The sequence below is a fragment of the Anomaloglossus baeobatrachus genome, chromosome 5, assembly GCF_048569485.1.
Source record: "Anomaloglossus baeobatrachus isolate aAnoBae1 chromosome 5, aAnoBae1.hap1, whole genome shotgun sequence".
Classification (NCBI taxonomy): Eukaryota; Metazoa; Chordata; class Amphibia; order Anura; family Aromobatidae; genus Anomaloglossus; species Anomaloglossus baeobatrachus.
The window spans coordinates 131,744,066-131,761,887 of NC_134357.1; the positions used below are offsets into that span (position 1 = coordinate 131,744,066).

A 17,822-nucleotide genomic window follows, 5' to 3' on the forward strand; every position below is an offset into this window, starting at 1 on the left:
TGATCATAATCATGGATACCTATGCTCGAATGCCCTGCAAATGAGGTAAGCAACATTGCTAATCAGGAGAACTATACTACATTTTTAATTGGAGGTGTTTGCTAATATTATTATTATTATTACGCCTATTACATATTGGCATAGGATCTTAGATATGTTACGAGTTAAGCGGGCTTTACACGCTGCGACATCGCTAATGCGGAGTCGTTGGGGTCACGGAATTCGTGACGCACATCCGGCCGCATTAGCGATGCCGTTGCGTGTGACACCGATAAGCGATTTTGCATCATTGCAAAAATGTGCAAAATCGCTAATCGGCGACACGGGGGTCCATTCTCAAATCTCGTTACTGCAGCAGTAACGAGGTTGTTCCTCGTTCCTGCGGCAGCACACATCGCTGCGTGTGACGCCGCAGGAACGAGGAAGCTCCCCTTACCTGCCTCCCGGCCGCTATGAGGAAGGAAGGAGGTGGGCGGGATGTTACGTCCCGCTCAGCTCCGCCCCTCCGCTGTTATTGGGCGGCGGTTCAGTGATGTCGCTGTGACACCGCACGGACCGCCCCCTTAGAAAGGAGGCGGTTCGCCCGTCACAGCGACGTCGCTGGACAGGTATGTATGTGTGACGGGTGTGACGGCTGTTGTGCGACACGGGCAGCGAGTTGCCCGTGTCGCGCAACAGATGGGGGCGGGTCCCCACACTAGCGATATCGGGACCGATATCACAGTGTGTAAAGTAGCCTTTAGACTCTTTAAAGGGAATCTGTCACCAGGTTTTTGCAACCTCACCTGAGAGCAGCATATTGTAGAGACAGAGACCCTGATTCCAGCGATGTGTCACTTATTGAGCTGTTTGCTGTCATTTTGATAAAATCAGTATTTTCTCTACTGCAGATTTAGCAGATATACAGAGCTCATTAATATGCTGGACTACCTGGCAGCAGGCCAAGTAGTCCTCTAATGATAATCTACTGCTGATTAAACAGTGATTTTATCAAAACTACACTAAGCAGCTCAGTAAGTGACACACCGCTAGAATCAGGGTCTCTGCCCCTACGTTATGCTGCTCTCAGATTAGGTGGCAAAAACTTGGTGATAGATTCCATTTAAGTTAAGATTCCTACATGTCGAGAATCAAAGTAAGGAAACTGAAAAGGGGAAACAAAAACTAGCTTTGTTTGCCAGAGCAACCAATCACAGCACAGCTTTCATTTTACCAGAGCAGTTTAACAAATGAAAGCTGAGCATTGATTGGTCACCATGGGCAGCAAGGATAGTTTTTATTTTAGAAATGCGATTATTGAGGCCCATTGTGTTCAGAAGTAAAATTCCGTGAACATGCAAAGATGTATCCTAACCACTAAATTATATTTAAGGTCGCACTATACTGAAAGCAGCCTAAACTGAGTGCACCATATTGTTATTATAGGGACATTCAGGATACAGAGCCAACAGGTTAATTGTGCATGGCCCATAAGAATATATGATAATGAACTGTGATTGTGGACGGGGAGATAGGGTGATGCTGGTTCATATTAACTAGATACAGGGTATTATTATCTGCCAGTGGTTCCTCAGCCTACACAGGGAGGTAATAGCAGACTGCCATGCACAGAGCTGTTCAGGTAATTGGTTTATATATCTAGAAGCAGTGGTAGCAATCTCTGCACAGACAGACTAGCAGTAAAGCCAGTTCCTTAAGGCGATTTCCTTTGTCTTTTCAATTGCTTGCACATCCATGAGAGATACAGGGGGAGAGTGAGAGAGGGTGAGACAGAGAGAGAGGAAAAATGTTAATTTGTGAATTAATAGCTTTTCTCAGCGGAATTGTAAATTCAAATGTCACCTAACACAACGACTGTGGCTGGCCCGCTGAAGAAGCGGTGACAAGATACCACACTTACGCTCACTCCCCCCTTCTTCAGCCTCCAAGATGCTCAATTTGACTCCTCGCCGTCCGCACTTGCATTAACTATAAGTGCTGACTTTTCTAACTTTCACTCGAGTGCCAAATAGTCGCCTATGGATCAAGACTCCATTTTTGAAAAAGTAATTTATATGAAACCTACAATTTATTAATTTGGCCAGCCTAACAGCTTACAGGACTTCAACTGATGATTGTCAAGAAGTCAGAAAATAAGCTGCCCGTTTGTGTATCCCACCGAAGGGTTAAGGGAAGCATTTAAGTGAGGAGGCACTATTCAGACAAAAGGGTAGCGTAGGGAGAAAAGGATTGTGCCAGTGCCAGGGAGACAGACGGACAGTGAGAATGCCAGAGGGACAGACAGCTGCTGCAAGTGTCACAGGCATAAATACTGAGGAATAAACATTTAGACATATGAGAGTAAGTATGTGCTAAATTATGCATAAATAATTGTTCTTTTCGGAGCACTAAGGGTTCACAACTTGTATTTATGACAGCACATCTCACAGGTTTTTCAGAAGGATTTCACCTTCTGTAAGGGGTTTTCTGCTCGAAAGCATTAAAACGAAAATATATCATCAATCCAGAGGCACGCCACCATTGTAGTCAGAAAAATGGCTGACAGCGCATATTTGCCTTTAAAATATGTTTAATAGTTCAACCAGGCTGTTATAATTAACCAGATATGTGCTGGTGGGAGGTTGACGGAATTTATGCCTGAGTGTCGAAGCTTATATTTTTTTAGATTTTAATCTTTTAAAAAAATAGAGCTGCCTAGATCTTACAAGGTCATTCCGGCCAGTGTAGTCTATTCATAAAGTGTGTAAATTATGTGAACATTATGGCTGCATGCCTTTAATGAAATATAGTAATTACATTTGTGGCATTACTGTGTTTTTTTCACTAGGTGTGTTAGGCTAGCTTGACACAGAGGTTTTTTTTTTTAAAGAGGATTTTAAAGCAGATCCACTCTTAAATCCTCCTTAAGGCCTCTTTCACACGTCCGCATAAAACACACACGTGTTTCAGAGTCCATGGTGAAGGTGCGTAAGTGTGTGCGTGTTCTGTGTGCTGTCCCTGTGCTATCCATGTGACATCCGGATAGCACACGGACAGCATGAGCTGGTGTACTTACCTGTCTCCGGCGCTGCTGTCTCCCACTCTGCTGTTACTTCTGGGTTTGCAGTGCAGTGAATATGCAATGAGCATAATAAGCGGGACCCGGAAGTAATAGCAGAGGCAGAGACAGGTAGACAGGTAAGTATAAAGGTCTCTATTTTTATGTGACACATGTTTACTCCAGTACGTGTGACACCAGTGCTCTTGCCGGAAAACGGACATTTCACTGTGTGAAGCACACGACCACACATGTGCTCTACATGGACAAAAGGTCCATGTGAAAACACGGATGTGTGCACAAACCCAATGAATTTAATAGGTCTACGTGTATATGTGTGGCTGGTACATGTGAAAACAAATGTTGGATGTCTGAAGGAGGCCTAAGGGGTACTTTGCACGTTGCCACATCGCTACTGCGATATCGTCGGGGTCAAATCGAAAGTGACGTACATCCGGCGCCGGTAACGACGTTGCAACGTGTAAAGCCCAGGAGAGAAGATGAACGAGCGTGAAACAGTCAAAAATCGGTGATCTGTGTCACATCGGTCATTTTCATAATGTCGGCGCGTCCGCAGGTACGATGTTGTTTGTCGTTCCTGCATCTCAACACATCGCTGTGTGTGAAGTCGCAGGAGCGACAAACATCTCCTTACCTGCTCCCGCTGTCCACCGGCAATGCGGAAGGGAGAAGGTGGGCAGGATGTTTACATCCCCCTCATCTCCGCCCCTCTGCTTCTATTGGCCAGCCGATTAGTGACGTCACGGTGACGCCGAACGCACCGCCTCCTTGAAGGAGGGATTCTTCGGTGGTCACAGCGACGTCGCCGACCAGGTAAGTGCTTGTGAAGCTGAAGTAGCGATAATGTTCGCTACGGCAGCTATCACAAGATATCACATGTGCGACGGGGGAGGGTACTATCGCGCTTGGCATCGCTATCATCGGCTAGCGATGTCGCAGCGTGCAAAGTACCCCTAAGGCTTTATTCTTGCAGAGTCTTTAGGCTATGTGCGCACTAGAAAGTGACTATTTGTTAAGAAAAAAACGGACCGGCTTAAAGAATCCTGCACCCGCGGTAAAAAAAAGCACCAAAACCGCAACGAAATCCACGTGCGGTTTTACTGCAGTTTGCCATGGTTTGCCGCTGATTTACCGCGGATGTTTCGCAAGTTGGTCGCCGCGGATTTTTACCATTATCTATGGCAAAAACCGCAGATACCTGTGGAAAAGAAGTGACATGCTCATTAATTTCGCAGTGGAAAATCCGCGGGTAAATCCGTGGGTACAAAAAACGCAGTGTGCTCACAGCATTTTTTAAAACCCATAGGATTTGCTGGGGAATGACTGCAGCAATGTTAGACACATTTTCTGCAGCAAAATCCACGGTAAATGCGCAGCATGCGCCCATAGCCTTAGAGTGAAACTGAACAGCAAGTTTCTGCTCCAAAAGTCTGTGCAAAAAAAACAATTAAAAAATATCTTGAGTACTCTTTTCCTGTTCATTTCAATGTCAAGTCCTCTTTGCTGGTCAAATTTGCATTGTATTTAAAGTTTTTTCCTTACGAGGACCTAGAGGAAGACTTTCTTATGGACAACTGCTCCAACTGCACCATCAAATAAAAAGACTGTAAAAAAATACTCCAAGAAACAAATGCTTCAAAAATTCTTCAAAATGACAGTTCAGAAAAAAATATAGACTTTCCTAAACCAAATTCCACTAGAGAAACCGCATCAAATGTTTAGTTCTCCTAAAAACTCTATGTGAACGTAGACTTAGGGAATGAGGCATTTCTATAACATGAAGTAGCCCATTGTCCTATAAGGTGCGCATAGCCAGCAAGTCTAAAATGAGAACTGTAATCTGATTGGTTTGTATGAGTGACATATTTTATTTGCCTAGTTTTCATACACAAAGCCATCATGTTCTCATTGTCCATTACTTTGTATGTACATTCAGTAATATATAATGAAATATGTGCATGATTGTGTTATATAAAGCTGAACTAAACTGAAAATATATATATATATATATATATATATGTATATATATATATACAGTATATACACACATGTCTTGTATGTCTCACATATAACTAGCGATGAGGGAGCACTACTATGCTCTGATGCTAAGTTCTCGAAAAGAGTTGTTGGATGGTCAGATGGGCATGACTCAAGTGCCTGAGTATAATAGAAGTCAATATGGGGGACTAGAGTATTTTTCCCTGGAAATCTTCCTGAAAAATTCTCGGGTTTCCCATTCACTTCCATTATATTTGGATACTTGAGTTGCGCCCATCTGAGCATCCAACTGCTCTTAACAAGTACCGAGGACTTGAGCATGGAAGCGTTCGCTCATCACTACATATAACTAATGATTTTTTAGATTTTTATACTGTAACCATTTCCAAGTCAACATTATCGAAATAATATTCCCAAGTATACAACACATCCCAGTGAAACTGCTCTTGAAAACGTATCCAAGTTCTAAAGTTTCCAAACATATAATGAGAGAAATTGAAACAGACAGACAAGAGAGGTGCCAAAGAAGAAAAGCGATGATGCCAGAACCAGAAAATACTTTGGAGGACCATAAGTGACAAAAGTGCAGACTTTTAAGCTTCAGTGGTAGAAGGAATGTTTATGCCAGCTAACTAGAAGACTTGCCAAGAAGAGATAAACCGACACTGCCAGAAGTAGAGGTTGATAGAGCCAGACACTTTCAAGTACAGCCATATTTTAAGAACGTAATGGCAATGACAAAATATTTTTGAAAAGTATTTTACTCATCTAAAAAGGAGAAGTAGCAGGGGGCAGTGTCAATATGTCAAACTTGGAAACTATTTGTCATTGGGTAATCAGCAATTAGCCCTAAAAAAACAACCTGTAAATTGACAAGCCCTGAGTTGTTTGTAAACAATCAATTGAAGCATTCTGTAACATGGAAATCATTTTGGGACATTAGAAGTTGATGCCTTGTCTTGCTATCCAGTAGAAATGGTATGTATCCAGGTGCGGACATACCACTGGTTCAACCTGTGTGACCAAACAGGGGCCCAAGACGTTGTATGGCCCATTTTTACCTCCAAAGCAGGTGCAATTTTGCATTTTTATGAATCTTGGTTGGCAAAGGGCCCATATATTCTTCTCACACAGGTGCCCTTTTTTGCATGTGCCCACCAGTGGCATGTACAAAGCTAAAACTAGGAGGACGTTTCATTCAAGAGTCTGGGAAAGCGTGCCGTGAGCTCCTTCTATGGTCACCAAAATTCTAAGAAACAGCAGAACACAACATAGTAGGCGCTCACACAGTACAACAGGACAATTCAAGGACTTATATTATAACGAAATGTCTTCTTAAGGGATATGCTGGTAGATCCGAGAAGCAAGGCCTGTTGCATCTGTCTCAGTTACTTTTGGCACCAGCAATTCCACAGCTATGCTGTTTAAAGGGCCGGCTGTGCAATTCCAGGTAATTTGGGCCATCTTGGAGTTGCAAATAACTGATTATGTCTCTCATGTGCAGCATATAATATAAAGGACACAATAAAAACTGAAAGTCACAATTTAAAAATAAAAAACAAAACCTCTTAGCCCAGCAATGTGTAACCTGTCAACACAGCAAAAATCTAACAAATCTATAAAGAGAAGAAAAATAGCCTGAAAATGATGCTGCTTCAGTCACTTCTAATACCCACAACAATATACCAGGCTGGTTATAAATCCAAGAATAAGGCATAAAACCTGAAACATCATGAAAATAATAATAAATTTGTTCCACGACCCAGACGGAGTATGCCACCAAATTCTCATTTTAACCCGGTCGCTGTCGAATAATCATTTGCTGCTAGGATGTGATTAAATGCCGTTTGTTTAAGATATCTCCCTGTGCTTGTTTCTGTTTAACGGTGGAATCTGGGAAAATGTACAAAGGAGAATTACTTGGCTGATTTCCCTTAACTCTTTCAATAAACAAGGGAGAATAGAAGTGTTCAGCTCTCCCTCTCTCTCTCTAACACAGAGCCGGTGCTGTGAATCACTCTGCTGCCTTCACCCAACCAGAGAGTTTGGCTACATCATCCTGACACATAATTATCTCTACTCTTCTTAATCATCCGTGCCGCTGCTACTGTGTAATGAAAGCAGCAACAAAGATGACAGAGTAGAGGAGGACTTTCACCTTATAGAGGATGGCCAAGAAGCAAGTGTATCTCCAATGTATCTATATTCCCGTAGATTTATACTATCTTACAAGTCTAGTCGCAAAATCAGAATGAAGAAATCAACCCCAATTTGTTAGGCTCTAGATGGGTTAATGGGACAGTTATGAGGTCCAATGCTGAGTTTAATTGATGGAAGCCTAATAGGAGAGAATATGTGATAATGTTCTACTCAAAATCAAGGGCAAGGTAATGTCTATCCAAAGGGGGTGTCTATAGGATCCATGGAGAATTGGAGTCAACCCCAATCCTCATGGAAAATTCAAACCTGCTTGGAGGTTCTCCTGTACATAGTAATGTAAGAATAGAAGGGCAGGAACTAACCCAAGAGATAAAAAAAAATGAGGGGGGCATCAAGCTTACTCTCATCCAACTAAGACCGTCTGATCTCATACACTAAGGGGTACTTTGCACACTACGACATCGCAAGCCGATGATAGCGATCCCGAGCGCGATAGTCCCCGCCCCCGTCGCAGCTGCGATATCTTGTGATAGCTGCCATAGCGAACATTATCGCTACAGCAGCTTCACATGCACATACCTGCCCTGCGACGTCGCTCTGGCTGGCAAACCGCCTCCTTCCTAAGGGGGTGGGTCATGCGGCGTCACAGCGACGTCACACAGCAGGTGGCCAATAGAAGCAGGGGGGCGGAGATGAGCGGGACGTAAACATCCCGCCCACCTCCTTCCTTCCTCATTGCAGCCGGGACGCAGGTAAGGCAATGTTCCTCGCTCCTGCGGCTTCACACACAGCGATGTGTGCTGCCGCAGGAATGAGGAACAACATCGTAACATCGGTCCTTCCGAAATTATGGAAATGACCGACGCTACACCGATCATACGATTTCGCCGCTTTTGCGCTCGTTAATCGTAGTAAAAAGGATTCACATACTCCGATGTCGACAGCGACACCGGATGTGCGTCACTTTCGATTTGAGCCCACCGACATCGCACGTGCGATATCGTAGTGTGCAAAGTACCCCTAAAACTTCTAATCAATGTCATGTCTACTTTATGAAGTGCTACATGTCTCAACTTTCTGTTGATAGAATGGAAGAAATTATGGATTATTAAAGGGGTGGTTCACTACTCTGCAATAGTTGCCACATCCCTGTAAAACAGATAGAGAAGGCTTTTTCTAAATACCTTGTTCAACCAATTCTGCCTCTGAGTGGTGCTATTGCAAACCACTCATCCCCATAAAGTGACCCCCGGGCTCCGTTACCTTTGAGATCCGGTGATGTCCCATCACTTCCGGTTGAGCCGACATCACCAAGCCTGGCCCCAGTCTCCGTGAGTGACTGAGCTGTGGGTGACATTTCACTACTTATCACAGCCCAGCATCTTGCGCGCTCTCTTCTTTGCTGCAGAGCACCGCAAGTAGGAGAGATGCTGGAGTGTGATGAGCGGTGAAACACTACCCACAGATCAGTCACACAGTGAGACTGGGCCCAGCCTTGGTGATGTCGGGTCAACGGGAAATTAACGTTACATTACCGGATCTCAGAGATCACGGAGCTCGGGGGTCACTTCATGGGAATAAGCGGACCACAATAGCGCCACTCAGAGGCAGAATTGGCTGAACAAGGTATTTTGAAAAAGCCTTCCCTATCAGTTTTACAGAGATGTGGCCACTATTACTGAGTATTGAACCACCTCTTTAATAGTCTTGTGCTTGCATATCAAGATGGACTGGACACGTAAGTTTTGCATACTAATGTACTTGTAACAGTGATGGTGTACTGTAAAACTAAATCCAAGTAGGCATTGTACTGGCCTGCCCTGCATACCTCCAAAGCTCCCCTAACCTCAAGTAGCAAAACAACAACAACAATCGTCATAAACAAATGATGGAAGTAGACAAAACAGGCTCTAAGCTACAAATATACAAAATAAAAAATGTATTGTAGCCATCTATATGCTCTCTTAGGGCTGTATCAAATGGGCACATTTAAAGGCATTAGTGATTTATGCTAATGATGAAGAAAAGTAAAATCTCTCAAACAGGACATTATTTGAATGGAAGGGGGAAAACTTGCCTCATTCTACCAAAGCATCATTTAAAGCAGAAATATCTCAATTGCTCCAAGATTGTAGTCTTGTAACTATGTGTTATGTTGCTGGATAATAGAGTGTGATGAACAGCCTAGTGCATTATATTAGTGCAGGTAAGAAACCTATACAGTGGACATGTCACCAGTCCACCTCCATGATATAAGAGACTTTAGGAGCAGAAGGGTGGTGCGTAGAAGCTACAACTGATCTGGTATAGGAGCAGCTGGTATGCATGGGTTTGAAATTAGACCCTATTTACAAGAGATACAGAATAAAGCTCTCTCTTTTTCCCTACCTTCATCGCGTTTCCTTTTTTCACCATTTGAACGAGGTATACCCAGGATCCCATTTATGGAATAAGAGCCTACGGGATCATTGGAGGCGCTGGAGACAGGAGGAGATGCTGTACTGGGAACTAAACAAAATGAGAAAGGACATATAAGCCTGTGAGGAGACAGCTACGGTGGATCCTTCAATAGTTTACTAATTGTAAGGAAGCTTCTCTGGTTTATTCCCAAGAAGAGCACATACATAAGGGAATTACTATAGCTATTCCCTACCAAAAATAAAAGTCATCCATTTTCAAAACAATGCAAGCAGCCATTTTGTAGATAGGCCTAATATTTAGGTATCCACTACTTGGTATCCAGCCACTAATAAACAGCACATTACTGGTTCGGGAGAATTCTTTAAAAGTTTAATTCTTCACAGAATGGCTGTCTCCACTGTTACTAGTCCAAATCAATACTACTATACTGAATACTATATATGAAGATGATGGGAGTGATGCATATTAACCTAATACGTCAACTATTTTCCAGGCATTCACACACTGTGATTTCATACATCTTCTAAAAATTACTCTTACTTATGCCAACTCTTGGTCAAAAACTGGAACACAGCAATGGTAAAATTGGCTTGTTTTAGACCTACCAAATCCATCTTTCATTAAAAGTAATTTTGAAAAGTGTCTACTGAAGCACACACATCTTTTCTTTTTCGCTCAAATCATTAATAATTGTATAATAAAGTCTGGCTCAACACAAAAGGTAAATGTGAGGCACTGTTTTACTATCACTCATATATAGTATTAGGTACTTATTTAGAAGTTAGTAGTAAAATTAATTGAAGGAACTTTTTTACCCATAATGAATGAATTTATGAAGTGTGTCAACTTCTATTAACAAATATATGAATATGGGTAATAGTCATGAATAGTCCAACGTCTAATATCAGCAGGTTTCCATCCAGGCTTGAAAAATCAGCCCGAGTCACTACCCCATAGGGAAAGGAGACACAATGGCCATCATGTTTTTGGTCCTGAGGAGCAGTCCACAAAGGATTTTTATGAAACTGGATTTAGGCTTACTGTAATTCCCCACATTATGAAAAAGTAGCTTAAAGTTGTTGTCCGGTCTAAAACGATAAGCCTGCAGTTATTCTATGTGACTGCAAACTCATGAATCCTCCCAGCGCATGCACTGTGCGCTGCTAGGATTCACCGGTTTCTGAGTCAGAAACGGTGGTCACGTGACCGCAATTGTGTGATATTCCTGTAACCAACCAGAACCCAACTAGTGGGCTTAGCTTCGCTCAGTACAAATGTATGGAATGGGCACATCCGACTAGACTAGTAGATGCAGCTGTCTGGTGGGCTCAGCCTCGCTCAATACAAGTGTATGTAATGGGCACATCCAACTAGTAGGTGCAGCTGTCTGGTAGGCTCAGCCTCGCTCAATACAAGTGTATGGAATGGGCACGTCTGACTAGTAGATGCAGCTGTCTGGTGGGCTCAGCCTCGCTCAGTACAAGTGTATGGAATGAGGACGTTCGACTAGTAGGTGCAGCCGTCTGGTGGGCTCAGCCTCGCTCAGTACAAGTGTATGGAATGGGCACGTCCGACTAGTAGGTGCAGCTGTCTGGTGGGCTCAGCCTCGCTCAGTACAAGTGTATGGAATGAGCACGTCCGACTAGTAGGTGCAGCTGTCTGGTGGGCTCAGCCTCACTCAGTAAAAGTGTATGGAATGGGCACATCCGACTAGTAGGTGCAGCCGTCTGGTGGGCTCAGCCTTGCTCAATACAAGTGTATGGAATGAGCACGTCCTACTAGTAAGCGCAGCTGTCTGGTGGGCTCAGCCTCGCTCAATACAAGTGTATGGAATGAGCACGTCCGACTAGTAGGCGCAGCTGTCTGGTGGGCTCAGCCTCGCTCAGTACAAGTGTATGGAATGAGGACGTTCGACTAGTAGGTGCAGCCGTCTGGTGGGCTCAGCCTCGCTCAGTACAAGTGTATGGAATGGGCACGTCCGACTAGTAGGTGCAGCTGTCTGGTGGGCTCAGCCTCGCTCAGTACAAGTGTATGGAATGAGCACGTCCGACTAGTAGGTGCAGCTGTCTGGTGGGCTCAGCCTCACTCAGTAAAAGTGTATGGAATGGGCACATCCGACTAGTAGGTGCAGCCGTCTGGTGGGCTCAGCCTTGCTCAATACAAGTGTATGGAATGAGCACGTCCTACTAGTAAGCGCAGCTGTCTGGTGGGCTCAGCCTCGCTCAATACAAGTGTATGGAATGAGCACGTCCGACTAGTAGGCGCAGCTGTCTGGTGGGCTCAGCCTCGCTCAGTAAAAGTGTATGGAATGGGCACATCCGACTAGTAGGTGCAGCCGTCTGGTGGGCTCAGCCTTGCTCAATACAAGTGTATGGAATGAGCACGTCCTACTAGTAAGCGCAGCTGTCTGGTGGGCTCAGCCTCGCTCAATACAAGTGTATGGAATGAGCACGTCTGACTAGTAGGTGCAGCTGTCTGGTGGGCTCAACCTTGCTCAATACAAGTGTATGGAATGAGCATGTCCTACTAGTAGGTGCAGCTGTCTGATGGGCTCAGCCTCGCTCAATACAAGTGTATGGAATGAGCACGTCCTACTAGTAGGCACAGCTGTCTAGTGAGCATGGCCTTGCTCAATATATTTATATATAGCAAGACCACGCCCAAATAGTTGGTTTCTGGCCACAACATAAATATCGCACAATTGTGGTTACATGAGTGCCGTTCCTGACTCAGAATCCAGTGAATCCTCGCAGCACTCAGTACAAGTCCTGGGTGGATTCATAAGTCTGCAGTCACATAGAGTATTGTAGACATCATTTTAGACTGGACAACCCCTTTAATGGTTCAGTTAAAGCACCTTACAAGAATCTTTCTAGGTAATGCAATCAGCCTTCAAGGACTCCAGTAATGGCTCATGGTTTGTTTGTTTTTTCTTTGTTTGTGTTCTCAGTTTATAAATCACCCGAAAAAAAAATTCACCACAATTTGCAAAAACTACAATAGCTTTTTTCATGTCCAGTTCATAACATTTTGTTCCCTTGACTTTCCAATATGATGACACATTCTTCCATCCTGTAGCATAGTGGTTAAAAGTCGAAACCTGTGGTTACTTATTGGTACGTTAACCATCACCTTTTGCCCTTTCTAAATCATGAGTCAGTAATCACATGAATCACAGCGGAGGTTTTCATTGGGCTACTCACTAATTTAGATTTGATGACCTCATCATGACTTTCTATAGGAAGTGAATACAAATGACTGCCTATGTACAAAACACAAAACGCGCTAGCTATGTCAACATGTAATCACATAGTAGTAGCACAAGAGAAGCTCTATGGTGACCTTATCCCAAATATTACCACAAATCATATTCCAAGTCAGTGTAGATACCATTTGTATTATATTTTTCAATGAATGCTTTAAAACATTACCAAGTTTTGTAAATTTATGTCAGCTCTACTGTGTCTTCTCTGCTTCCAAACCAAAATGTCTAAGGCAACATTATAGTAGATATAGATAAAGGAAATCACATATTGTGAATGGATTACCGATGGTGTGCCCTGGTGCGCTTACTGGCGTTACTGATCCATCTGGTGTTGGGTGGAATGGTTGCTGTACTTTTGTCCTGATGATTCTAGAGAAGAGAAAACAGACAAGGATTTATCAATCTCAGATATATAAGATGGATTTGATTAGTTGGGCATAATAATGTGTTTCTAAAGGGTGCTTTACACGAGACGATGGATCGTGCGATGCATCGTCGGGGGTCACGGTTTTCGTGACACACATCCGGCATCATACACGACGTCGTCTCGTGTGAAACCTCTGAGCAATGCAGTATCGCTCACAAATCGTGAGTTGTGTACTCATCGCTCAGTTTCATAATGTTTATTTTTACTTGTGCCGGTTGTTCATCGTTCCCGTGGCAGCACACGTCGCTCCGTGTGACACCACGGGAGCGATGAACTCTGCTTACCTGTGTCCCATGGCTCCCGCCGGCTATGCGGAAGGAAGGAGGTGGGTGGGATGTTTACATCCTGCTCATCTCCGACCCTCTGCTTCTATTGGCCGGTGGCTGTGTGACGTCGCTCTGACGCCGAACGTCCCTCCCCATTCAGGAAGTGGACGTTCGCCGCCCACAGCAAGGTCGCTCAGCAGGTAAGTACATGTGACGGGGGTTTCACGACTTTGTGCGACACGGGCAGCGATTTGCCCGTGACGCACAAACGACGGGGGCGGGTATGATTGATTGTGAAATCGCACAATCGGTCATCCCGTGTAAAGCATGCTTTAGGCTAGTGTCTCACAATGGTATTTTCTCTCATCCAAGAACTTCGGTCCAATTATGCTAATTACACTCCGATCCGACTGATCAGAGTTTGATCATAGTGTGTTCTGAGTGTGATTCGATTTTATTGGATTTGGAGAAGATAGGAAAAATATATTTCTACATCCTCTCCATTCTGTCAGCAGATTTGCCCACTTGACTTTTAATTTTTTTTCTGGACAGATTATCAAAAAATCACAGACACGCAATATTTTTGATGGAAAAATTAGAAAACCATAATAAGTCAGGATGATTATCAGTAATCCATGTCTCCAGCCCATAATTCTGATATGAACACATCAGCTGTGTTCACTGTAAACCATAAAATGATGATCATTATTAGGGATGATCGAATACCTCAAATATTCGGCTTCGCAAATATTTTCCGAATACCTCGCCGCTATTCGACTATTCGATGCGCAATGTAAGTCAATGGAAGCCCGAATAGTTCCGAATAGTTATTATTCGGGTTTACCATAGACTTACATTGCATATCGAATATTCGCGAATAGTCGAATAGCAATAAGGTATTCGGAAAATATTCGCGAAGCCGAATAATCGAAGTATTCGATCATCCCTAATAATTAACATCAAAATAATCTATATACGTTTATTCAGCTTAAAAAAATCACAGTAGCCTTAAATATTTTTTACAGATATGTCAAATAGTGCTCAATTTTTACAGACTGGACTTGAATTTTTGATGGTTGGCGACCCGGTCTGTCAGTCTGTGAAAATTGGACTGCACTTGGATGTCATCCGATTGCAGACTAATTTTATTCCCATGGACTCATTGACTTGCATAGCCAAGTGCCATCCAATTTACGAATGCAAATCATGCATGCTGTGTTTTTTTCTACTCACAGACGTGGTCCGAAGGAAAAATCAGACATGTGCATGACCCCATAGAATAACATTGGTCCGAGTGTGTTCTGGTGTTTTGTTGGATCACACTCAACCGAAAATATAGTTATCTTCACAAGCCCCAACAATGATGTTATACTGTGAAACTAAATCCAAAATGGCAACATGTATCCTTATCAGATTATTTCTATCTTTCATTCTGTGTAATAAAAAACACAACATGCATGACTATGTGCTCAGTACTAAAATATCCCAAATCCCAGACAGACATTTCTGAATAAATTGCATTTTTATTTTGTAAATGAATGCAATTTTTGCCTTAATACTAAAGACAAGATGTGCTCTTTAAAACATTACTAATGACTTGGGACATGATTACAGCTCAAGCAGATTAATGCTGGCAATTCTTTTTAAGCCATAACAAGCTTTTCGTAGACAATGAAGCTATAAAACAAACCGCGAAAATCAAGTCAAGCTGTTTTTCGATAACTATATGTATGGTAAGAAAAAAGTTTAAGGCTATGTGCGCACTAGAGCTTTTTACCTGCGGATTTACCCGCGGATTTGCCCCGGAAATTTCTTGAGAAATGTCTGCAATCTTTGTGCAGACATTTCCCATGAAATTCAATGAGAAAAAAAAATAGCTGTGCGCACTGTGCGGATTTTTCTCAAGAAAATTTCTTGAGAAAATTTTCTCGAGAAACTTTCTTGAGAAAATGTGCATGTCCATTAATTTCCGCAGGTACCTGCGGTATTCCGGGGGTATTCCGCAGGTAGCAATGATGTGCGGTATACCCCCGGAATAGCCGCGAATTACCTGCGGGAATGATCATCGCTGCCTGCGGTTTTGCAGGAAGCGATGTCAGTATGCCAGGAAGAGGAAGCGGAGCAGACGTCACACTCCCTGGACGCCGCACAGAAGCACTTCCGTGCGACCTCCAGGTCTGTCCCGTGCAGTCTGTGTCCTGCTCCGGCCCCGCCGCTGCCTGCACTGCAGGGTGTCAGTGTCTGCCCGTAGTGTCAGCAGCCTGTCACGCGGCAGCGCAGGCAGACACTGACACCCTGCAGTGCTGGGAGCCGCGGGGATGACGATCGCTGCTGTCAGGAGGTGAGATCATTACCTGCTGTGACGATCTCCTGCCTCCTGACGTCAGCGCTGTCACTGCTGTATATGCCCGTCTCGCGAGCGGCCCGAGACTGTCACTAGCGGTGACGTCACGGGCTCTCGCGATACTTCTGACAACGCAGTCAGTGACAGCGCTGACGTCAGCAGTACAGGAGATGATCACAGAAGGTAATGATCTCATCTATGCTCCTGATGGCAGCGCTCGTCATCCCCTGCAGTGACCTGGGCTGACCTATTGATGTTAGCTCAGGTCACTGCATTGCTCTCCCAGCCAATGGGGAACATTCTGTTCTTCATTGACTGGGACAGCGACTATGGTATGGATCGCCGTGCCCCCCCCCCCTATTGGATTACGCCGGACGTGGATTGATTGTTCTTTCAATAAATTGGTTAAAGAGGCTATGTGGGGAGTGTTTTTTCAAATAAAACTTTTTTTGTTGTCTATTTTTTAATTATTACTGACTGGGTTGGTGATGTCGGGTATCTGATAGACGCCTGACCTCACCAACCCCAGGGCTTGATGCCAGGTGACATTACACATCTGGCATCAACCCCATATATTACCCCGTTTGCCAACGCACCAGGGCGCGGGATGAGCTGGGGCAAAGCGCCAGGTTTGGCACGTCTAATGGATGCGCCACTTCTGGGGCGGCTGCGGCCTGCTATTTTTAGGCTGGGGAGTGTCCAATAACAGTGGACCTCCCTAGTCTGAGAATATCAGACCCCAGCTGTCCGCTTTACCTTGGCTGGTGATCCAATATGGGGGGGACCGCACGTTTTTTGTTTTAAATTATTTATATAATTTAAAATAACAGCGTGGGGTGCCCACTGTTTTGGATTATCAGCCAAGGTGAAGCTGCCAGCTGTGGTCTGCAGGCTGCAGCCGTCTGCTTTACCCTAGCTGGCTACAAAAAATGGGGGGACCTCACGTCGTTTTTTTTTAATTATTTATTTATTTTATGGCTAAATACAAGGCTAAGCACCCTTTAGTGCCACATGAAAGTCACTAAAGGGTGCCAGCTTAGAAAATGCAGGGAGGTGGAACATTATATAGGTTTTTCTCATCTATCTATCTATCTATCTATCTATCCCTCTATCTATCTATCCCTCTATCTATCTATCCATCTATCCCTCTATCTATCTATCCATCTATCCCTCTATCTATCTATCTATTCATCTATTCATCTATCTATCTATCCCTCTATCTATCTATTCATCTATTCATCTATCTATCCCTCTATCTATCTATCTATTCATCTATTCATCTATCTATCTATCCCTCTATCTATCTATCTATCTATCTATCCCTCTATCTATCTATCTATTCATCTATCCATCTTTCCCTCTATCCATTATCTGTCTATCGATTATCTTTATTATTTATTGCAGGGACAAACCTGCGGTAAATCCGCGGTAAATCCGCGGCAAATCCGCGGCAAATCCGCGGCAAAACCGCATGCGGATTTGGTGCGGATTTTTTCCGCAGGTCCGGAAATCTTTCACTGGCAGAAGTTTCTCAAGAAATTTTCTTGAGAAACTTCACATCTCTAGTGCGCACATAGCCTAAAGGTGTAATAAGGAGGAGAAGCGAAGGTGGAGGCAACATGGCAGCTTCATAACCAAGATTGTCCTCTCTCGTACAGCGTCTAGAATGCATTCTGCTTTCTAAACCAAGACAAAGACGGTAATATCTTCTTATCTCTTCTATAATACATGCTTTTACAAGTTATATCAATGATATCAAACTGACAAATCTTCCAAGCTGAGTGAATAAAATACAGGAACTCCTGCTGCCGCCAGGTGTATGCTCACTGAGCCAAGCCAAGGAAGATTTAGGAATATGAGGTTCTATTACTAAAACACATATA

At 43.7% G+C, this 17,822-nt stretch overlaps 1 protein-coding gene across 15 annotated transcripts in view; it reads right to left on the minus strand.

Moving 5' to 3' along the window:
- The window catches only part of PAX2 (paired box 2), a 92,013-nt gene that overhangs the window by 53,485 nt on the left and 20,706 nt on the right, over nt 1–17,822 (minus strand). For 11 of the 15 annotated variants that reach the window (XM_075348901.1, XM_075348903.1, XM_075348900.1 and 8 more), the window contains exons 4-5: nt 13,186–13,271; nt 9,605–9,724 (exon numbers count right to left, since the gene is read on the minus strand). In XM_075348901.1, coding sequence (XP_075205016.1) covers nt 9,605–9,724; nt 13,186–13,271 — 206 coding nt within the window. The remainder of the gene's footprint in view (nt 1–9,604; nt 9,725–13,185; nt 13,272–17,822) is intronic. The other 4 variants (XM_075348905.1, XM_075348915.1, XM_075348910.1 and 1 more) reach the window with 1 other exon arrangement.